General features: G+C 29.7%; 1 protein-coding gene across 2 annotated transcripts in view; it reads right to left on the reverse strand.

Annotated features, from left to right (window-relative positions):
• Positions 1 to 772: 772 nt before the first annotated feature.
• The window catches only part of LOC118193336 (uncharacterized), a 309458-nt gene continuing 284673 nt past the window's right edge, over positions 773 to 25557 (reverse strand). For both annotated transcript variants that reach the window (XM_085810940.1, XM_035364411.2), the window contains exons 5-9: positions 25320 to 25375; positions 23138 to 23235; positions 15288 to 15417; positions 13565 to 13734; positions 773 to 8299 (exon numbers count right to left, since the gene is read on the reverse strand). In XM_085810940.1, the coding sequence (XP_085667066.1) occupies positions 7031 to 8299; positions 13565 to 13734; positions 15288 to 15417; positions 23138 to 23235; positions 25320 to 25375 (1723 nt within the window). In that variant the 3' untranslated portion in view covers positions 773 to 7030. The remainder of the gene's footprint in view (positions 8300 to 13564; positions 13735 to 15287; positions 15418 to 23137; positions 23236 to 25319; positions 25376 to 25557) is intronic.

The following is a 25557-nucleotide window of genomic DNA, read 5'->3' on the forward strand; positions in this document are numbered from 1 at the left end:
CCTATTTCTAAATTTTATGAAAATTGCATTGCATTTTCACAGTAACCTAATTTCATTTTACTCTTAACATGTTTTAGATACAGATTTGCATGGAATACAGATATATGTGAAAATTTACAAAGTGTTAAAAATTTTCCACATTCCTCTAAATCTATAAATTTTAATTAGTGATTCTAGTTTCTCACTACTGCATTATTTGTTGAACAAACTTAGCAAAATCATGTTAATTGTAATTTGTAATATTATTTAGTACTGAATCAGGGCACAGTACAACAATTTAATTTTACTTTTAACATGAAATACTTTTTTATTACTCAAAACACGTGGCCATAATTTTTTTTTTTTCAAAACATATTTACCCATCTTGTATGATAAAACTACCATGAATTATTTTAATTTATCCAAACTGGCTTGCTTCATCTAAGTTTATTAAAATAACTTCTGCAGAATGAATTATAAAAGGTAACCAGTTTTATATAAAACATTACTGAAATAATTATTAACAAATATGTTTCCGTGAATGGACTTTTTAAATACACCTCCCTGAAAATCCTGTTCACATTCATAACAATAAAATTTTATTAAAGTCCTAAATATGTATTTGATATTTTGCTTCAATAATAAACAGCTTCATGTGAGATTCTATTACCAAGTTTACAAATCTTAATATTTATTAGGTACTGCTCATCATTTGATCTCCTACAATTCAGTACATGTTTTTGATTGCACACAAATTTTTATTAAAATTGAATTGTAATAAAAAAAATCTAAGTCAGTATTCCAAAAGTTCCTTTTTATTTAACTATAAGATTGGTTAATTTTCAAGATGGTAATACTCTGATAATTTAATAAAAACAAATAACAGACATTCTCATATCTAGACTGACCAAAGACACATAGAAAATTTCAAAATTTATTACACATTACAGTTTTCATAATGTCTTTAACCATCTCTACGTGTATGACAGCCTTTATTACTCTCTGTGTGGATACATTTTCAGTCATTCAATAAGCATGCATGCATTCCTGATTCATAGCACTTTTCTTTGGCGCTTGTATCTTCCTAGCTCAAAAAAATATTATAGTTTCCTTATGCTAAAATGTTGATAAAAAGAAAATGTGCGGTAATCTTCATTGAAAAAATTAATTATTTCAATCATAAGAATTAATGAGGAAGTGACTTAATGAGGAATACAGTTGAGGAGTTTAACATTAGAATTTCTTTGATGAATGACAGAATTACCCCAGTGAAAAAGCTTTCTGAAAAATCTGAAGAAGTTTTACGGATTAATTCGATAAATTTACATGAGAAGTTTCGAAGTGTAACAGAACTACCAAAAGAGAAGACACACAGAGATAAACAATGATGCAAATTATGAAATCATGGATAAGCAAATCTTGTAAATAAAAAGGAGCAGAATAAAAGCTGTGATGCTAAATAAGAATGTTCTCAAGTGAAACCCATGTCTTTGAAGGTAACATTTTAAGTATTAGAAGTAAGCATTAAATTTTTCTTTTCAAAGTTTTAATAAAGTATATATATTTTCATTTTATTTATTTATTTATTTTGTTTAGGTTGTCTTAAAATTTGACGAACAGCACAATTTACGGATGTGATGTGACAAAGATGAGACACTGGCATGATGTAGCAGCTCGTCTATGGATTGAGACAACAAACAATTTTGCCACAGTATTTTAAAAAATGCTTGTATTTGTCAAAAATAAATGCCAAAATCAAATAAAGCTTTTCTTATATATAGTAGGTACACATATGCTACAGTTTTGTTTTTAAAATATTACTCTTTTGTATTTGCATTTTTCTCATATCCAAATCACTCCTGGTGGCATTGGTTTGAATATGGGAGTCTACTATAGTCCGCATTAACATATAAATTACACACACACACAAACAAACAAACAAACAAAAAACAAAAAAAACCAAAAAAAAAAAAAAAGATTGTTAAATAATCTCATGTTCCTATTTATAATCTCATATGATATGTTTATAATGAAACATACCTTTTTTTACAGAAATACATAAAATGGGCACAGAAGTTATGTAACACTGCAGAAATACATAAAATGGGTACAGAAGTTATGTAACACTGCCAAATAGCTACATACACAACCACAAATCTTTAAAAGAAATCAGACCCAATACAATTCAGTTTGAAGCACTCAGCTAGCAAGAACATAAAATTACACATAACCTTGTAAGTTTTTTCTTAATATCATTAAAAACATTGTATGTTATTACATGCAGCTTTAGCAATGAACACAAAGAATCAACATTTTTACAAGGTAATTTATTTCTTCGTAATTTCATTTTTAAAAGATTTAAATATATAATTAAACGGTCTGAATTTACTTAATTGAAATAAATTCACGACAACAAAGAAATACTATTTTCATGCATTACTTCTATTTTGCATAATTCTTGCATATCAACCTTGTCACACTGAAAATTCACAGAAAATTTTCTTACAGCTAAGAACTGTATATTTTTTATAACTAAGATGTATATTTGAAAAATTACATGAAGTTTGGGATTGTAAAAAAGACAGTGTAAAACAAGAGGCTGAAATAGCTTCATTAAAAAAAATCAGCAGCACACTGGTGACAACTGCATTTAAAAAGGCAACAATACAATAGATCTATCTATCTATACACTATACATTTAATTTCAACAGGAGTATCTTACTGAAATGCTGACACTAATTAAAATTATCTTCTGAGCTTAAAGAATAGTATTATGCTTGATGCTCTAAGACAGTGATTGCCAAACAGTTGATCAGAAGCAAAGGACAGCCCATGGCAGAATTTTTAATATTTTCCTCCCTTTAGAGAAATATTAGCCCTTGCCCAAAAAAGATGAATAGTTTAAATATATTACATACCAATTCATTCAGGAATAACTTTAAAAAAATATGGCTTTAAGGGAATGCAAAAAATCATTTAAGTTATCCTATAATGTATCCCCCTTCTATAATGTACAAATAAAAATTAAGCTGTTCCTATCAGGTTTTAATTGTATCTTACAGATATCATAGTTGATAGAAATGCATTTAAAATTATTCAGCTGAAAACTGCACTGTAAGGGGTGCCATTTATTCAAGACCAAAATATTTATTTTTGTTGAAAACATACCTATTCAAAAACAAGTGAGTATCACAACCAATAACAATATTCTGGCATAAAGGGCAATGAAGATAAAATGGAATAATGTTCCATGTTCTCTTGCCCTTTATGCCAGAATTTGGAAGTATTTCTATGCTTTTATTCATATTATAATTCAGTCATAGCATTTTTTTATTATTCATGGTTTCATTCACTCATTTTTTATCATTCATAGCTTCATAATTCATTCACAGGACTTTTTTTTTTGTCAGCAGGTAGTATGCACAAACTATTGAAAATTTCATGAATTAAGGAAATACACTGTTAAACCAATTTACAAATAAAACTAAAGTTCTTCATAGATGCTAGTTTAAAGTCCTGACATATGATATTTGTTGCCAGTGAGGAAAGTTCCTGAATTCAAAAATGCATTGGTTAGTAAAGGACTACTAAAGAACATTTAAAAAAAAAAAAAAAAAAAAAACTCTCCACAATAAACAGAATTTGCTTTTCGTGTGGATACCATACAAAAAATCAACAAACTAAATAATCAACTTCAGAAAAAAAAAGAAAAAATTCTTCCAAACATACAGGCAATTTCCAGGGCAAAATAGTAAGAGTCAAATATTTTCTCATTTCGATAGATGAACTGAAAAAAAAAAAAGAAACTTATTGTAAAACTTAAAAGAGATGAAGTTATATTCAAATACCTTCAAGCTTGCAAGAACAGTCTAGCTGTTAACAAAAACTAACACAGTAGTTTTTATCAGCTTCCTTTATACATACTATCACTGAAAAACTGAATGATAGTTACTATACAATATTTTCAAAAGCACAGCTGCTTACAGGTGACCAATTCTCGATATAATTCATCACTACAGAATGTCATTTCATTTGCAGAATCTGTATAGCCTTCCATTTCTGGTTCAAACAACCTAGTTCACAAATCTTTGTTTTAAAATAAATCATCAATTTAAAACAAATGTTGAATACAGGTTGCAGATAAACATCTTGATGGATAGATTCAAGGGAAGGTAAATACTGACATAAATCGGAGAAATTAAGCTTTAACCCCCTAAAATTAGAAAAATAGTAAAAATAAATGTGAATTTTTAAGTCTCTGCAATTTCAAATTAATTTACTCAGATTTTCATTTTTTTAACTACTGTGTACATTTTTTTGGTTGTTTATATTAATTCATTTATGCAGATTAGTATATTTTTATTTATTTATTTTTTTTCTGAAGTTCACATTTATGCATAATGCACCTAAACATGTAATCCCAGCTAGTAATAATATGCAAAATGTTAAAAAATATTTAAAATACACAGCTCACAAAATAATTAAAGTTTTACAGTAGCTCATATGCTTTTTGAGTTTGATGATCACTGTCATAGAACATAATTAAAACCAGAAAATCCCCTTAATAACCTAGAAAGCATACATAAAAATAACAATAAAATTATTCAAAATATATAAGAAACAAAACCTAAAGTTGCATAAATGATGGGAATTTGAGTATAATTTAATTTCAAGCAAAACAGGAACAAGGTTTACCCAATTTAAATAAGTTTAATTAAAATGTATTTATTTTGGCATGATATACTGGTAGGAAAATAATTTATTCAATTTTAAACAAATTCTTAAAACTCATTAGCTGATATTTGCCACTTTATTACTTGTATAAATAAATCCTTCTACCTTAAATGGAATATACATATTTTCTCAAGCAAATTAAGAAACTGTACACATATTCATTTAACCTAGGAATGTCCAACCGCTTCAGGAACACAAACTACTTTTCTTCTTTCATATAATTTCATAATTTACTACTCAGTCTAACCTATATAACCAAATCTTCAAAAATACCAGTACATACAATATCTGTGTTTAAGACTTTTAAAAACTTAAACATGACTTAATTTTTTAACAGTAACTTTGCTCAGTCTTTTTTAACCAAAGAAATATTTATTTTTGCATCTCAAATTAACTGATATAGTAATATATATATATATATATATATATTTTTCTATTTATGTGGAGAACATCACACTTATCTCAGAACTATCATAATTTCCAAAGAAATTTTTGAAAATATTTCATCTTAAAATAAAATTATTAATTATTTTTAGGAGTAAGTGATTATGAATTTGACCAGCATTTGTAAAACATACTTTATTTTACAAATCCACAGGGTTCAAATGTACTGGTTATGTACAAAGTTTTCTCCATTCCACTTAATGATTCACACATCTTAAAGTATTTAAAAGCATGTTTTAAAAATTATTACACCTAATGATAATAAAAATGCTAATTTAGAAAGCAAAATTTACAAAATGATTATAACACGGAAAACAAATTCAAACTGCCAGCTTAATGCTTTAAACCCTCGAAGAGCATGACTACTTTTATTTTGTAATAAAATTTGTTACGAGTATGTATTATCTTGTTCTCCCAATTTTTTTTTAAATTTTTATTTTCTTTAATGTATCTAGACACCATTCTAATGAATGGAAGGTTACAAAAAGAAAGAGTAAAATTAGTAATTATATAAATCTAGATAAAAAATGTTCAGTAAAAACAGCTCTTCATAAGTTACTCTAAAAAGTGATGCCAGCCAGAACGTTAAACTACAATTCATTACTGTTTAACATCCACTTATTTTGAAATGATCGGTACTTACGTATTAGTGCAACTTGGAGCAGTTTCACAAATTTACAGAAGAACAATAATGACTTATAATTGCAAAAAGTTATTTATTACATATAAATATATTATTATAGACATACTTCATCTTGTACTAGGTCTTTATCCCAAAATAATAATCAATAAACCTACTTACAGGCAAGCTTTTGTTTCTTATGTTCTAGTAAAAATTTTATCGTGATTATTTTAAGAAAAGATTCTAAGCAATAGTTCCCTTTAGCAATTTTCACCAAAATACCATATTCCTGCAGAAATTTTACTGCAGTTTCTTTCAGTTCAGGTAAACACATATTTTTCAATTCAGTTTAAGATAAAAAAATAAAAAGAATGAATATAAATATTGCGATGCTGGTTGTTAAAACTGAATTGCATGATTGGCACATTCTGAAACTTCGGTAATTTCTATTAAGGTGCTTGCTATAATACTAAGTACCAAATTATCTTCCACAATATGTAATAAAACCACTTTAAACCAACACTGCTTATATTTTGTTCTCTCAATACAATAAGGCTGGAAAATAAAGGAACTGGTATTTAAGTGCAAAAATATGAATATACAGAAGTCAATATCAGTACTCACAATAGCAAAGTAACTCAAATTTAAATTGACGGAAGTCTGAGGGGAAAGAATTCTACAGTAACTGGATTCAGAAAATTATGTTACTTTCATATATACTGAATCCTAAATAAAGTTGATAACACATCTTTCAGAAATTGAGCAAATATCCATTAAAATATTTGACTGATTCTTATGGTAAGTTATGAAGACAACATACATAATAAAAACATTCTAACTTTACAGGAAGGCTTTCCATATGTATTTTAATAAAATTTTAAACTTTTCTAGCACACACAATTTATATAATTTCCTAATTAAATAAATCTAGATGATTGATATTATAAAACTCATCTTCAAGCACAAATGCAATATTTTTTAATCAATAATTTGTGAATAGTTTTCATTAATTAATTTTAATAAATTTATTACATCTAAACTATAATATACAACTAACAAAGCACAAAATTCCAATGCACTTATATTACATCTAATCTGCATTTTAAATACTCTAAAACTGAAATTATACAGCAATATATTACAATAAACTTTAAATATAAAAGCCTGAAAAAATATGTACACGAATTACTTTTAAAAAATGTACATAATCTCAAAAGTAGCAGTCTAAAATAGTAAAAAAATCAGAGTATGTTATAAATCATGGTAGTCATGCTTTGTGAAATCGTCTTTCTTCAATTCCAAGCCATCAAATCGAGCTTCATGGTTAGACTTGACTCCCATGTCAGCAGAATACGCTCTAGGACGGCTAGTAATTAATTCTGATGTAGAACGAGTATCTTCACTTTTTCGTCTACTTTTAAGGATTGGTCGAGGCTGTTCTTCTAAAGCAAGTGGAGTTTTCTTTTTTAAAATTGGTTTTAATTCACCACTTGGAAAACTAGCATATGAACATTCATCACTGAAACTAGTTCGTTTTTTAAGGATCGGACGGGGTCTTACAGATCCTACAGGAGATTCTTCATCAGTACTTACTTTCAGAATGGGACGGATGTCAGGGCCACTGTTGCAACTTTCATCTTCACTGGTTGACTTTTTCAAAATGGAATGAAGATCTGTCTGCGGCCATACATCTTTTTCTTCTGAACTCTCCCTGTGTTTAAGAATAGAAGGAGGAGTTTTTGACAGCTTATCATCTGTTGGCAGCTTAAGAATTCCATGGAGTTCCTTTTTCTCTTCAGAGGATTTCTTTCGTAAAATAGAGCTTGGACGTTTCTCTCCATCAGAACCACTATCATCTGAAGGACTATGAGGTTCATAACCTACAAAAGTCTTTTCTGTGGAAATTTCAAGATTTTCCATTTTAATTGTATTCTTTGTCAATTCTGAGTCATCAAGTTCACAGCTTCCACTTTCTTTATCTTTGACTTCAACATTTTCATGTGAATCAGAATTTTGAAAAGTACAACTTATTTCATTCGACATTTGCTGAATTTTAGAATTAATGCTTAGGCTTTCCTTTTCCTGAGATGTGCTGTCAAAATTAATTTCACTTTCAACTACCGTAGGAGAAATTCTCTCATGTGGTAAAACATGAATAACATACTCAGTAACTGTTTGTTTCCCAGAGCTGTTTTGACTAGTATCGGCATTACAATCATTATTCTTTGATATTTTGTAGGATAAGAGTTTTTGTGAACTTTTAAAAATGTGTTCCTTATTATTCAAGCTCAAACATTCAGGAACATCAAGTTCTTGAGCAGAAAGGGAAACGGTGTTGACAGGTACTTTTGGAAAATCTGCCAATGTTTCTAGCTCATCAGCTGAATATGAAATCTTCTTTAAATGAAGAGATGCTGAATGATTCCACCTATGCTGCCAAAATTTAGCACGATTGTCCTGAAGTGTTTTCGGCAATAAATTTGCCTTACTGTTAGCCATCACGCTGTTTGGGAGAGCACCCTGTAACACATATAATAACAAATTGTTGTAAGTTAATTATATGACAAAAATAAAAACTATGCTCAACATTTCAAAAACATTTCACCTTGTAAAACTATAAACTTAATAATGAAAGTGCTAAAGTTTTCATATATGTTCTACATTCTAACATATTAACCATGTTAAAAATGACTAGTCTATTTTTCCATTAACAACGATTATCTGAGGCAGCAATGCACAAGTAAAGTTTAGAGTGAAACTAGTAAATTAAATGGCAGACAGACTATTAAATTACATTTATTAAGAAAGCAATACCTGCTAACAACTAACTATGTTAATAATGAATAAGTATTCCAAACATAATGCATAAATTTTTATATACAATTTACATAAATATACATTAGAAAAATAAATAGAAAATTTAAAACATAAATTTAGTATAAAAGAAAAATTAAAAATTTTAAAAAATTAAATAGAAAACAGTGAAAGCCATTTTAGCAAGTTACTGATAATATACAGGGTACATCAGAACTATGCCTGCATGTATGATCACATTATGTGATATCAGAAAAAAGACTATAGATTAGGAGAAATGAGATAGTACCACTGGAAATCAAATCCTCAAACTAAAAAAAAAAAAAAAAATACTAACCACAGATCCTTTATTACCTCCTGCCTACCATTTCGAATGTTTTCAATTGTTAGCAATGTTGCTCCATTAGTGCTACTGCAGATACCTTTCAGGAAATTTTTCTGAATGTTTCTGTTCTACACAGTCATTCCCTTCCCCTTCTCACAGCCAGTGGTAACTCAGCTGCATTAAAATAATGTCTCTAGTTTTATTGGCCTCATGATCATTCTAAGCAATGATCAGTTGCATCACTGGCAAATGGTAAACACCACTACTTCAGCTGTAACTTATCACTACACATTCAACATAATCTTGGTTAATAATATAAGCTTGGTGTGCAGTTCTCATTTAATATGGAAGGAAAGAAATTTCAATTTTAATATACCATTCACCATTTCCCTCTATAATATACAATCCAAACGACATTTACTTTGAAAGTGCAACCACATTTCTAACTCAGTCTATGGATCTTCCAGCCTTACTAATTCTTAAAATTTAAGATCTATGAATATCAGTAAATTTCAGATATCCATAACCTAAATGATATTTTCTCTTGCAGTGATAAAATAAAGATTAAACATTTTCATCAAATAACTTTTGTATATAAATTACGTAACAATTTTTAAAAATAAGTCTGCATGAACAAAAAACTACATTCTGCACAGTTATTTTCAATGCTCCAGATGCAAAACATAATTTTCAAGAGAAATTCTACATATTATTGAAAACTTCTAAACTATTGTTACCATCATTCACTATTGAAAATTACAATTACAGAAGAATCCTTTAAACTATAAATGAAAATACGTTTCCTTTTCATATTTATTTTAATTAAAAATGCATATAAGAGTACAGTAAATATATAAATTATTTTATTAAATGTCCTCATAATAATTTAAAATGAATTTAATTTCATTTTCATTTTAAATACACTTATATTTTAAAAATTAAAACAACCATATATATTTTTTATGCATTAAAAAACATTTTTTATATTCCACAGAACAAAAAAGGGGTCAAATATATCAAAAAAATTTAAAACTTAAATTTAAACAGATTAGAAATATAAAACTGAAAAGGCATATATTATATACATATACACACACTCGTCATTAAATGAGAAAATATTTGCTATGTTAATGCTGAAACCAATGCCCAATGCTTAATTATTTATATTAATTAAATACAAATGAACAAAAAATTGCACTTCTCTGTGCATACGCTAGTGCCGGAAATATGCAAATTCAGTAACTGACAATGTGGTGCGCAATGGAAGCATGTTGGAATTCCGGTCTGCAGTGTTGTTTTAAGTGAATGTGTTTCTGAGAGTGATCAGTATTCAGCAGTTATGTCTCAAAGGCATCATTTAATTGAAGGTCAAAAGTGGCAAATAATTGGTAGAATCGAGAGAGGTCAAACACAACTGGAGTCTGCCCAAGGTTTGAATATCCCTCAAAGTGTCATACCAAGAGTATGGACCAGCATTTTAAACACCAGATCAGTTGACAGACAGCTGAATCAAGGGCAATCAAAAGCAAGAACTGCAGCAGAAGATCATTTTCTTTCGTTGTTTGCTCGAAGAAACTGCAAAGCGACTACAAGAGATTTAGTTTTAGACCGTCAGACTACTGCATGAATTTAGCATTCTACTACTGCATGAAGATTTAACCAGCTTAGACTGTATGCAAGAAAACCAATGGTTTATGTTCCACTCACTCCAGCTTCAAGAGCAGCTCGTTTAAACCGACACCATCATCATGCTAAGACTGGCACCATCAATGAAGCCAAGACAACTGGGTTCAAGTATAGTTTACTGGGGAAACCAGATATAATCTGAACAGATTCTAGACATGTCTTGATCTGGAGAGAGGAAGGAACATGCAACTTAAATTTCCTTGCCAATGAAATATGCCTTTTCTGCAACTGCGAGTTTAATGATTTGGAGAGGAATCATGACAAATGGCTGCACCAAGCTGCATACATCAAAGACGTTCTGTAACCATCGGTTACATGATGATCATGGAGATATGTAGACGAGGTACTGGAACCATAAAATTAAGACTGTTTAGGAGTGCTGATATCCCAGAGTTTTTGCTTGTGGATGACAATGCTCAGCCTTGTCGAGCATACATGGTGTCAGAATACTCGCAGAAGATATCACTTGAATGGACTGGCCACCTTACTCAACCAACATAAATCTGATTTGCCATGTGTGATTTGCCATACAGTGCTAAATTTCAGCACGCCAAACCCTTTTCCGGACCCTCCAGGAGCTGAAAGTGCACTTTTAGAAGAGTGACATGCAGTTTTACAAGACTTGATCAACACTTCGGTAAAGTCTATGAAAACAAGATGTGAGGTATGCATATTTTTCCAAGATGACCATACACCATATTAAAGAAAAAAAATTTTCCACAAGAGGTGATTGAAATTTTTCATCATTTTTTGATTTCCATAAATTTGGTTTTAATTTCAATATTTTGCAAATAATCAACTGACAAACATTGTAATTTACGTTAACTAATACAGTGCTAAATTTTAGCATGCCAAACCCTTTTCCGAACCCTCCAGGAGCTGAAAGTGCACTTTTAGAAGAGTGACATGCAGTTTTACAAGACTTGATCAACACTTCGGTAAAGTCTATGAAAACAAGATGTGAGGTATGCATATTTTTCCAAGATGACCATACACCATATTAAAGAAAAAAAATTTTCCACAAGAGGTGATTGAAATTTTTCATCATTTTTTGATTTCCATAAATTTGGTTTTAATTTCAATATTTTGCAAATAATCAACTGACAAACATTGTAATTTACGTTAACTAATGCTTCTGTATAAATTTCTATTAATTATTTTTCATTAACTATCAGCTATGTTTTATTTTCATTATTATCCTTTAATTTTGATAACCTTTGTGTGTGTACATATATATATATATATATATATATATATATATATACAGGGTGATTATAATTAAAGTTGTGATTTCAAAATGCTCTTACTTTGAAACACAGCTCAGAATGATTTGATGTTTTACCAGAATAATCCTAAGGTAATGGAATTTTATTTGGCGAAGGAAACAAATAGTTACAAAATGTGTAGATAGCTGGTGCTATCAGTGTTCACATTGCTGTTGTGGATGTATAGCTGAAAGGAAACAATAGACCCCAAGGGTTTATGATACTTTTATTAGCGAAAAGACAATAATACGCATTTACAGAGAAAACAGCGATACTGACAAGAGAAGCTTCACGAAACAAACACCTTATGAATGATTAATGCATACATTGTTCGATATGCTCTCCTCCTAGTTCCGCTGCTAACTGGAAGTGCAAAACTGCATGTTCCACAGCAGATTAGAAGGTATCTGTGCTGATGCTATGAATGTGATGTGTGATGCTGGTTTTCAAGTCAGCCAGATTCACAATCCGCCTACTATAAACAACATTTTTCAGATATCCCCAAAGCCAAAAGTCCCACGGATTTAAGTTGGGAGAGCGTGGCAGCCACGTTGTTGGAAAATGGCAGCTTACGATTCTAAATGAGCAATCAGCAACAGATTCACACGAGTAACAATGTTCGGGAGGGTACCATCTTGCATGAATATAGTGTGATGCACACATTGATGTTGCTGAAGTGCCGGAAGGACATGGTTATACAAAAATGCTCCATACCGCTTTCCAAAAACTGTGCAGGTAATGGGACCCCCAGGTGTGATCTCCTTGAAGAAAAACAGATCGATGACAAATGCTGCCATTATTTTGCACCACATAGTGAGCTTTTCAGAGTGAAGAGGTAATGGCTGTAATGGAAACGGATTCTCAGCCGCACATATCCTGCAATTTTGCGTTATTTACAGAACCTTGCAAATGGAAATGAGCTTTGTCAGACCACAGAATGTTCTAAGGCCACTCATTATCCACTTCCATCCAGGCAAGAAATTGTAGTACAAACAATTCACACGCTTCTAGGTCAGCAAGATTAAATTTATCTATCATTTTCCACAGGCCATATGTGGTCATTGGGCTGGATTTTATGCCTTTTAATGTCTGGAACTTCCCAATAGCTGTTAAAGCACAGTCACCATTCTGATAAGAAAGCTTCACGAAAAGAGCACGATCCTTCTTCATCACAGTCATGATGAAGCATTCAGGCAAAATGTTATGTGTGTCCTTAGTGCTCTGCACTATATCTTAGCCATGTCTGCAAGATGCATGTTACATCTCAGTAATTTGCATACCAACAGCAATGCAAACCCTGATAGTGCCATCTATCGGTATATTTTGAATTTTTTTTTTCTTTTCCAAACAAAATTATATTGCTTCATGACTGTTCTAGTAAAATATCAAGTCATTTTGAGAAGTAGCTTTAAAGTTAGAGCGTTTTGAAATTGCAACTTTAATTATAATCACCCTGTATTTCACTAATTTGATAAATATTTAAATACATATGGAGAAAAGAGTCATGCTTATATTTTAAAACAAGTTATGCTTAAAACAGTTGTCAAAAAATAATTTCCAACATTTCCTTAAAACCTAAAAAAAGCACACAGAGAAAAGATCACATAGAAACATAAACATAGAATATAGGAAAACATAAAATTCTCAAATTCTACTGCAAAATTGACATTTATGTATTTGCATAAAAAAATTTACCTCATTGACTTTCCTCTCCATTGCTTTTGCTGCTGTACATGAAGAATTATGTTTTCTTTTACTTGCACTAGATAGGAACTCTGCATTTGGCCGAAGTGACTTTGTCTCACTCTGTTCATCAGACGAACTTCTTTTATTTTGAATATTTTCTTGCTGGTAATACGCATTTCCTGGAATAAAAAGGTATCACATCCTAATTACTTTTAAGTAATTATTATATCATTACAATTTAAATAAAAATTGATATTATGGCTTTCAAAATACTGACAGCAGGAAACAACTTATTATGCTATTCATATATAAAGTTTCAGAAATAATCACACATTAGTTTGGCAAATTGCAATCAAAATCGAAAATATAAAAATTTGAACAAAATCAAAAGTGAAAATATGAAGCATTAAAACACAGGAGATTGAATTTCAGAGAAATAAGTTACAACAGAACTTTAATTATCTGGCCTAAGAGGGATTAAAAACAATTCAAATTGCTATAGTGCAAGTCGGTGAACTGATCTGCAACTGCTGTGATAGCAAAAAAAAAAAAAATAATAATAATAATAATATATTTTTATTTACTAAATTGTTTTCAAAACGGTTAAAGAGTTACTTTTAAAAACTTCTCATTTAAAAAAAAAAAAATTTCTTGATGTAGAAACCACTGCAATTACATGCAACAGAATTCAAAACAATTCTCCTTTAATTAATTACTTAATGGCAATTTAAAGATCATATTAAAAATAGATATAAAATAAATCCATTAGTGAAAGAGTATGCATGAGCACTTCAAAGCTTTTCTCTTTTCCACTTGTGACCATAATGCACATTGCCATCATCGCACAGAATTTATTTTCCCAACTCATTTGAGACTGTATTTCAACATGTTTTCCTTCATGTCCTTTTCATGAAGCAAAACATGCTACATGGAAATACATTAGGAAAGAAACATGAGATATAAGCATTTGCCACAGCCATTGTTATCGTGGTTTCAAGGCAAGATGGGCGAAAAAAATGACCCTAAATTTCCAGTTTTAATGTAAAACACCATAGTTCTGACATTCTCACCGACAGGATGCCAAATAATGCAGAACACATTCCCCTTCATAACAGTTATATTTCCTTCTAACTAGCTGGTAATGGAATAGAAAGCAAAAACTATTTAATAAAATTCTAGCAGTAAATAAACTGACAGGCAACTAGCTAAAGCAATAATAATAATAAATAAAATAAACAGCAATTTTATTGAATTCTAACATATAGAAAAGTTACAAATAATTCTTATGACTGGATAAAATAAGCTGTATCATTCATTCAGAGATAATTCAGGAAACAGATTTAACATTCTTATTGGATTCTTAACATATTCAGTATTCTGTTATGAAAGATTACTCTAGTTCCTTGGAAATAAAATTCTCAGAAAGTTGTTTCCAAAATCTAATATCCTATTTTTCTGTGGTAGAATATATCTATCACAATAAAATTTTGAGAAAAGTTTGATAAATTTTACTATGAACTGACTTATGAGATTATTTGCATTTAATCAAATTATTTTATAAAACAATACTATTGTTTGATTAAAAAAGTACCATTATTTTTTATTTATTTACAAAACATGTGCACACTACTAAAAAAAGATCACTAAGTTTATAAGAATTTCACCTTAATAAAAAAAAATCTGAACTATACCTTTAATGATTTAACAAGCACAAAAGATAAACAAAACCAACCTCCAGAAGATGGAGAAAAATTAATAAAATCTATTCTATTTAGACTAGATTTCCTTTTGGAGCTTTTATCTTTGTATGGCTTAGCATTTCTCTGATGTAAAGGATCATTTTCATTTTCTGAATGTGCCAGCTGTAAAAAGAACAAGTCAAAACTTATTTATAAAGTACAATACTGAGTACTAACATAAAGTGTTACAAACTCTTATCTATAATGATACAACTATTAAAACAATAATTCTTATAAAATTTCAGATATTTGCAGTATTACACATTGTTTTAAATTATCCCACATCAATGAAAACAACTACTTCACATTTTTCAATTTTATCCACCACTTGGCACTTTCCTAATTCTTGGCTTTGGGGAAGCCTTCTGATAGTAAACCACAGAATATTGATAGATATGATTCTTAAGCAATAGGAAAAGATACAACTGCGATTTTGAAGAATTTCAATGCCAAACAATGGTTACTATTATTATTATACTTTATCACATTAAAAAGTATCCATTCTTTTTATACAAGCTTAGAAATAAACAGAAGTTTAAACTGCAGAAGTTAAATAATAATAATAAAAGATATACAAAAACTTTAAATACATGCTTTAAGACATGTATGTTACAGTTTCTCTATGTCTTATTGCAGATATTATTGAATAAATGACATGAATAAAACATACTTATGTATTATTGCAACTACCTTAGTAAAAACTCCCAATTTTTCAAAATGCACTAAACTTTGGCAACTACATGCACAATTCTTTTGGCAACCAAAGCATGTGCATGACTTTTTTCAGTTTTAATAGCTAATGTTGCCAAATTCATATGTGTTCTCATTGTATTCCAAATTTAATGTTCTTACAGAGAAATCTTGATTTTTTTAGGGGGTCTTAAATTCAATTTCAAAATATGAGCTCACAAGATTTGCCTGCCCTAGAAGGAATTGCTGTGAAATTTCTGCAGGAATAAAGTATTTTGCTGCAAAATCATTAAAGGGTACAATTGCTTTATGCATCTTCTTAGCTACTGCCACAAAATGAGTAATTCAAAGTGATTGCCACAAAATTTTCATTCCAACAAAAGAAATAAAAGCCTGTGTATAAGGAGGTTTATTGATTGTTTTTTTAATTAATATCTAGTTCAAATAAAAAACTGTCTATGTTCATATATAATAAATGATTTGCAATTATTTTCTCTGTAAAACTTTAAATTCTTTACATTTCTTTAATTTTAATTCTTCAAATTTCCGAAAATAGGTTGCATTGGTAACACCATCTATTGATGAGAAATGGAATCACCACAGTTTTGCTAGTTAGATCAAATGTGGACCCTTTGATTCACAGCCAAGTAAAGCAAAAGTCAAGTACTGGTACTAAATATGTCATGTCTTTTCTGTAAGTGAAATAACTATAATCCTTGCTTGGTGTACAGAATGGTATTTTTTAAATTGCAGCTGTAATGTAATTCAGCCTGATGCATTATAAGGCATGTTTATGGGTCTTAACTATTTGCAGAACAAGCATATTGTTGTGTGTGTGTATGGGTTCGTAATGTATTGAATGCACAAAGAACTGAGGATAGCTTGATAAAATTTATTTTTCCATAAGAAATACTTTACAGTTCTGGAACATTCAACAAAAGAACTCATATAACTTTTTTAAGTATAGATCTCAATTAGTGATTACCATTTAAACTACTAAGAATGTTTAATACAGTATAATGCAAAGTACATCTAAAAAAGCAAAGCTTGCAATACTCTGAAGTCCCTCCTGAATTAAAAAACTGAGAAACTGATGCTCTCTCTGGTCTTATATAGTTTTCTCTCGGCCACCGACAAATCTCTAGAACCTTCCATATTTTTAAATTACTGGAAGGCATATGATGGCTGGATACAGTTATATATAGGTATCAAAATATGTCATTTGATACCTATATGTAACTGTAATATGTAACATTTGATACCTATATGTAACTGTACTCTTTATAACTGTATAATTGGTACTGTAATTACAATACCAATTACAGTTCTAAAGGTACCTAACCAAAACATTGCTAAATGGTCGCCAATTCTGGCTATTTTTGGCAATTTTTTGCTGAATTTGTTATCCAAACCACCACCACCTTGGTGATATCTCTCCAGTTTAGTGAGATAGCCATTTACCTCAGTGTTAACTAGGCTTATCCCTGTAATCTTAAGACATATAAATAAGCCCTGGTGAGTTGAGGCATGCAAGGAAAGGGAGAGCTTCAAACAAGTTTGTATCACTAATTTGAAATGTTCCACAATGTATGTTTTCATTTGTAAATTACAGCAGTATCGCCATTTACTGAAAACTTTGTAATTTCAGTTGGCTAGTATAGAACCACAGATCTTCCAGTTTGTAGGCAGGGGCATATCCTAAATTTCCATAAAGGGCACTCTGCTGAACATGAAAGAGTTTGAAAATTATATTAATAAATGAAAATTAGAATTACATATATCTGAAAGTTGAATATAGTATTTACATATTAATATGCTGCAAAACATCACACAATATGAAAAATAATTAAATGCATATAATAAAAATTTTTAATTCCTCAGATTTAAGGTCTGAAACGGAAATTTTTCAGGTAAGTTTTTACATGATAATTCAGTTCTGCTTCATTTATGCAGATCACACTATTTTCAAGTTTAATCTACAAATGCATTACATCAATTGCTGATGAAATTTGAATGGTGTATTTGAACCATGTATAACGTATTACTGATACTAGCAAAATCAGCTACTCAATAAATTTCACTAATCATGTTATAAGTAATTTTGGTATTTATAAACATATTATAGATTTATGTACAAGTTTATTATTATGTACAGTATGAGTATGCCTCGTGTTTTGACCTTTATATGGAGTCTCTTTACATTTGATCATCTTTAAATAATTTTTATTTTTTAGACGACGATCAAAATTTAACTACTGGTAGAATTAAGTCTTTTAAAAGCCCATCTGTTTTATTTTCTGCCTGTTCAGTTTTCAATTAAAAAAAAAAAAAAAAAAAGATGCTTCACATAATAATTTAGATTTATTACATTATCACAATGGTCTTAAACTGCATGCGGGACAAATGCACAATCTGAAAGTAGTAGACATGCCAAAATTAAAAAAAGAAAAAGGGAACAAAGAAAGAAACACATTTTCTGTTAGCAAAATAAAAAAAAATTTATTACACGTTTTTCAAAACGTACATATAAAAAAAAAAATCAAATTTATATTTATTTCTGGCTGAAATCTTAAAGCTGGTGCCTGCAAGAAATTTCTCTTGGCTATAGTTTGCAATTCACACTGATTGATTGCAAAACATTAAGATTTTCAGATTGACCATTTATTCAAATAACTGTAATATATTGAAGTTACTACTATACAACTTACTTTTAATTCAAACTTAAGAGAAATAAAAGAAAACTTCTGAAGAGGGACAAAACTTGAGAATAAATAATGGCAACCTATTCTCTCTCTTCTAATTATTAGATTTTTCTATGATGCAAAATAATAATAATAATAATAATAATAATAATAATAATAATAATAATAATAATAATAATAATAATAATAATAATTATCAACTTCTTTCTTCTTACTAAACCTTTCACCTACAACCCCTCATGGCTTTTTGATTGTCATAAAGTTTGTAATTTAGAAAAAATCTTCATCTCAATTTTTAAATACTCATTGGCAGTAAGGTTCTTTTCATAGATTTATTAATTTTCAACTACGGGAAAACTATTCAAATGTAAACATACTCCATGGAGGTAAGAAAGGAAGGAGTGGCCAACCGGCACTAGAGGTGAAGAACTGCTTCGAAGCTTCGGTCACCAGATGGGATGTTCTTTGTTTACATTCAGAAGCTCACTTGACAGTGTTCTGATAGTATTTCGACACACGACAGTTCCATACAAATCGAAAAAGGAACACTTTCACATGAAAGAAACATTCATAGTGTGATAAATAATAGCAATTTGTATAGTTTAGTGACATTTATGCAAAAATCACATCTTGGTTATTTTTCGATAACTAACAGCGATTTTGATTATGAATTTGTTTTATAAAATTCTAAGCTGTTGAACTACAAAAATATAAATTTTAACAAAAATATTATGCTTAAAGAATAAAAAATACCTTACGGTACCTTTAAAATTGTATACGTCTTTTGATACCTTTGATAGAGTATTCGCTACTTTTATTTTATGGCGGCCGAGCGGTAAAGTTGCTGAACACTGGTAGTTTGTGGTCCGAGGTTCGAATCCCGCGAACGGGCTAGCTGCATGGGCGTTTTCGTGGTTTTTTCCATGTGTAACGTGTATACGAGCCAGTTTTCCTTAGAAAGTCCTCCACAAAGGCATCCCTCCTCTTAGGCAGATAGCCCTCGAGGCTTTGCCATAATCACACACACACTTTTATTTTATGTTCCAAACGCCAAAATGTTTTATATAAAATAAATTTTTTTCATATCCATATATTATAGTAACATGTACCTTTTAAAATTTTTTAGAGGAGAGGCTTTACTGTTGCTCATGTTAATTAAATAAAATATAGTGAATGCACAGAAGTTAAAGATTTGCACATGCCGGAAATGCAAAATATGAAATATGTATGGATATTTATGCATGTGCTTGCAAAAAGCATGTATCTGCCTTTAACAAAATACATAAATATTCATTAAATTATTTATAAATGTATTTGAAATGAAGAATTTATTCATTTATAAACAACTGTGAAGAAATCTAATTATTAAATGTATCTAATTTATAATGATTATAACTGTTATCTAAATATATAATAATCTTAATATTGAATTGTAAACATGAATTGAAATCCTGTTGACAAATACGTTATAAAACTATTTAAGCAAGAATTGTTCGTACTGGAAAGCAATCTGTTAAAAGGCATTGTAAAGCAAATGCTATGAGATGTGCACTTAAGAAAGTACTAAAGAGTTTTGGAATATGTATTGTTGAAATTAATGGTAAAAAAAAATCTGATAGGTATAATTAAAAGAATTATTCCCCTTACATTTTATAATAACTCAGTTACAAGTTTTAAATAATACAGTCAAAAGTCGTTAATCCGAACTCATCGGGACTTCGGCGATTCCAGATTATCGATTTTTCCAGATTATAGATCATCAGTTTAAATTTCGTAAGATAGCATGCAGAAATTCTAAAATTAAAAATATGAAACCATAATTTATGAAATAAAGAACAATTATGATCTAAAGAGTATCAAAATTAAAAAAAAAAAAAAAAAAAAAAAAAAGCTTAATATTTATTTACTTTATTAAACATTTCTTTCAATGTAAGTTGTTTAAGTTGCTTCGTTTTATGTGATAATACTTTCTCTTTAATTCTATAAACAGACAGAATTTCTTGTTCAGTTACAAAGCTCCGCTGTTCAAGACCCGTTAATTGCTGTGCCGAGAATACCGACTAACTTGTCAATTGAAATTTTTTCGTTTTCACTAACCTCTCTGTCACATTCTTCATGTCTTTATCCATTTTTTGCAGCAATTCCACTTTTTGTTTGTTGGACATCGAAACATACTTTCGTTTTGTAGATCCTTTGGAAGTTCCAGCATCGGAAATTCTATTTGACATAATCGAAAGTTCAAGTTTACTTTTATAAAATTGCTCTTACAGTCTGCAAAAAATAATAAGCGCGATCCAATTCGAAGATTAAGGAACAACGCAATAATTAACATTAACTGAAATAGATAATTAGATAATTTTAGCTTAGACCGTCCGTTATACATTAAACACGCAGGCGAAAACGTATTCTGCACTTGCGCACACGCATATGCGCAGTAGTCAAGGTCTTACGTGCACGCGTAAAACGCCTGTGCGCATGTGCCAACGCGGCGCATGCGCAGAAAGTTTTTAGCTTTGAGGTCCGGATTATAGATCATTCCGGATTATGGGTGTCCGAATTAACGACTTTTGACTGTACTTTAAAAAAATCCTTTTTGTATTCCCTTTCAGAAATGTTCAGAGAAAGTTAAGTACTATTTAAAGTATTTTGCTAATTTTTAATAATGCTGTAATTTAAAATGAACCGAATAGAGCATTAATTATAAATTGCCTTATATTTTTCGATTTAAAAGATGCCTCAGAAGCCAAAAAATCATGTCATATTTAAGAAAGTATTTTAGGAAGAAGCTCTATAAATCGAAAAGAAATAATGCATAATATTAATAATAATAATACAATAAACTTTGATCTTAATTTTTGTACCTTAATCCAATAAAATCGAATTACCTTAAATTTTTTTCCTAATGTAATTAACGAAAACTTGTGAAAATATTTCATTCAAATTAAACCATTCTGAGAAAACTGTTCTGCGAAAAGTATAGCATTTAATTCCGTTCAGAATGAAATGTTCTTTAAAAATATGTTGTTCATATACTTAGGACTCTGAAGTGATGTAGAAAAAGAAAATATATACATTTATGTGTATATATACAATGTAATTACAAAATATTTACATCCGATCGTGTCAAAACCCATTGAACTTAATAGTAAATGACCCAATGTTTTGGTTACCACGTAGGGATCGCCAGTGCTTCAGAGCAGGATATGGGAGAAACCTGTTTAGAGCTACTCCATCTTACTACCTCCATAATATACTCGGGAGAGCGATTATTTTTACTGAAAAAATTGGTAACTGAGAATATATATCTTTCATCGAGTACCGCAAAAGTATTCTTGATCTTCAAATGTTGTATAAGATTTATATCACAATGTCAAATAATTAGCTATTTCTATATTTTCTGCAAAGTTGTGATCATTGGCGCTGAAAATAATGTAAAACGGGACTCCAAACAATTAAAATCTTTTTCTACAAATTCTTGTCATTATAAAGCTAATTAATTTAGAGGAAATGTATTTGCAGGCTGTATAAAATTACTTTGGGAGCCACATGTAATCCGCCAGTTTGAGACCGCTGCAACCGAGCTTTGAAAGAAACCAAGAAATAAAAAAAAGGTCATCTTTAAACTCAGTGTATACAATGTAAAACTCTGAAGCAGAATACTTGCCTCTGCATAATAATAATGCCTAAAACCTAATAATTGCACCAAATTGAGTGATAAACAACAAACATGCATTTCCTCATTCTGAATGCAATAAAAGTACTGCATACATTTAGGGAAAATATGAATATGCTTACATTTGGTGGGAAAAAAGGGAAAGGTTTTCCCCTTTGTCCTTAAAAAATATACTATTTTGTTAATTATGCATTCATGCAGCATGCAAAGGGAAAATTAGAGAGGACACAATAACAGCCAGTTCATTTTGTTTTAAAATTCTGATTGAATGCAATGCTGTGTATTTAAAGTAATTAATACAGATTTTACTATTTAATTGAGTTAAATTTGCAATTTGAAATTTACAGGAATGAGCCACATGCATCACATGCCCTAAGATGCCGTCCCTGTTTGCAAGTGAGTATTTTAGTGAGTGGATTAAAAAAACTTCCACTAAATCCAAATGCTAAGCATAGCCTTTCTCTGACAGCAAGAACACTATATGATTATTTTATTTTATTCCACATCTCTCTCAGTTTTAAATCAAGCATGCACACTGTTAATGTCTGTAAGAATAAGGCCATTCATAGATATGGTAATTATACACTGTCTTAAATGTAAGTTAAATATTGAAAAATTCAGAGCATATAGAACATAATAAATTTATACTTTTAGTAACGAAATGTTAAACAATATTCAATAATTTAAAAATTTATATTATTATATAATTAATTTTTATAGCTTTAAAATATTAATATGAAATACTATGTCAGGGCTAAAATATATAAAATTACATTACCTGTACATTTTCATTCCTTGTAGGTGAACAGCTGCTTCCACCTTTATTTCGTTCTTCGTGAGAAATATCAATGTCATTTTCTGATGCCACAAAAGTAGCTATAAATAAATGCAATTAGAAATGAACAGAAAAATAACTTGTTTAAATATAGTCTAAAAGTAAACAAAGATAAATACTGTGCTTATGTATGATCTTTCATAACACAATCAATCAAACTTCCAATTCTCTACTTCTTATGCAGTATAAATCCCCATTACCAGATTTTTATGCATCATATTAAAATTTTAAATTTATAATACTTAAAGAATAAATTCCTAATATTTTTATTACATACAAATAAACAGTTTAGAAACTGCAACAGAACAGTTTTAATGTGTGTTTTCCTGATTAATGGAATATGATAGGAAATGTCAAATGAATATTATACGACTCAATTCTTTCACTGTGATGATAAAGCATTAATTATCAATCAATTAATAAAATGGTAAATATCTACAATATGGTTTTAAATCCAGAGATTATTGGCATTTTGGCTTTGAATAGCATTTTAATTTGATGGTGATGATTCAGGAAATCCTTTTTTTTTTAATGCAAAATAACTCATTTTGAAAGAAATGTTCATAGAGAATATATTTAATTTCTTCATGTCTTATCACTAGACTTAAGATGATGATCTAAAATCTGTGAGACATTTTCGAAATCTGAAATCACCTAAGTCACGACATTCTGGATGTCAGACTGTACATATTTTGAAATTTTAACCAACATAATTAACAGAAGATAAATGAAACTTTGAATTAAATGAAAATGAATGCATTGATCAAAACTTTTCAGTTTAGTAAACCATTTAAAAATTTTGAGCATACACCGAAAAATTCAAAGAAAAACAAAATTTTCAAAATAATTATGACTGGGAGCCACAGTGTCTCTTTCATTAAGAAATCTGATATAGAAAAAAAGGCACATATATATTCCTACCCTGTCATATTTGCAAAACTATAAATTGTCACAGAGAAATGACTATACAGTCAAAAGTCGTTAATCCGGACTCGTCGGGACTTCGGCGATTCCGGATTATCGATTTTTCCGGATTATAGATCATCAGTTTAAATCTCGTAAGATGGCATGCAGAAATTCTAAAATTAAAAATATGAAACCATAATTTATGAAATAAAGAACAATTATGATCTAAAGGGTATCAAAATTTACAAAAAAAAAAAAAAAAGCTTAATATTTATTTGTTTACTTTATTAAACATTTCTTTCAATGTAAGTTGTTTAAGTTGCTTCGTTTTAAAAAGTCAAAAGTCTTTAATTCTATAAACAGACATAATTTCTTGTTCAGTTACAAAGTTCCCCTGTTCAAGCCCCGTTAATTGCTGTGCCGAGAATACCGACTAACTTGTCAATTGAAATTTTTTCGTTTTCACTAATCTCTCTGTCACATTCTTCATGTCTTTATCCATTTTTTGCAGCAATTACACTTTTTGTTTGTTGGACATCGAACCATACTTTCGTTTTGTAGATCCTTTGGAAGTTCCAGCATCGGAAATTCTATTTGACATAATCGAAAGTTCAAGTTTACTTTTATAAAATTGCTCTTACAGTCTGCAAAAAATAATAAGCGGGATCCAATTCGAAGATTATGCAATGATTAACATTAACTGAAATAGATAATTAGATAATTTTAGCTTACACCGTTCGTTATACATTAAACGCGCAGGCGAAAACGTATTCTGCACTTGCGCACACGCATATGCGCAGTAGTCAAGGTCTTACGCGCACGCGTAAAACGCCTGTGCGCATGTGCCAACGTGGCGCATGCGCAGAAAGTTTTAATTTTGAGGTCCGGATTATAGATCATTCCGTATTATGGGTGTCCGAATTAACGACTTTTGACTGTAGTTCATTTATTTTACGAATAATAACCAATTTACATTCATTTTTGAACATGAAAAGAACCTAATCCCACATCTGCAGACATTTCTACATATGATATTGGTCTCTGTATGTTACACAATCAGTGAAGACTTGGAATGAAACACACACCTTTAAAATAACTGAATTTTAAGAAAAAGAATTTTCGGTTTCTCCAAATGTGTTTTTCCACATTATAAAATAGGTCGTACCTTTTCCCCCTTTATCAATGACAAAACTACTTTATGCATAATGAACATACTCACTTCGTAATGGACCAGATCTTGAAGTAAAATTGCAGCTTTTCTCTATATGATTAAACCTATAAAACAAAATTTAGTCATAACTGAAAATTCATTAATTAAAACAAATACATACAAAAGACTTTTAAAATTTCAGTTTTATAATACTAAATAGAAAAGTTACCATAATAAAACCGTACTTTTCCTTTATCTGCCTGCAATATCATAAAATCATAAGAACAAATAATATGATATAATAACA

The sequence above is a fragment of the Stegodyphus dumicola genome, chromosome 2 (assembly GCF_044657685.1).
Source record: "Stegodyphus dumicola isolate Sdum_Otavi_A_Nest chromosome 2, ASM4465768v1".
Lineage (NCBI taxonomy): Eukaryota > Metazoa > Arthropoda > Arachnida > Araneae > Eresidae > Stegodyphus > Stegodyphus dumicola.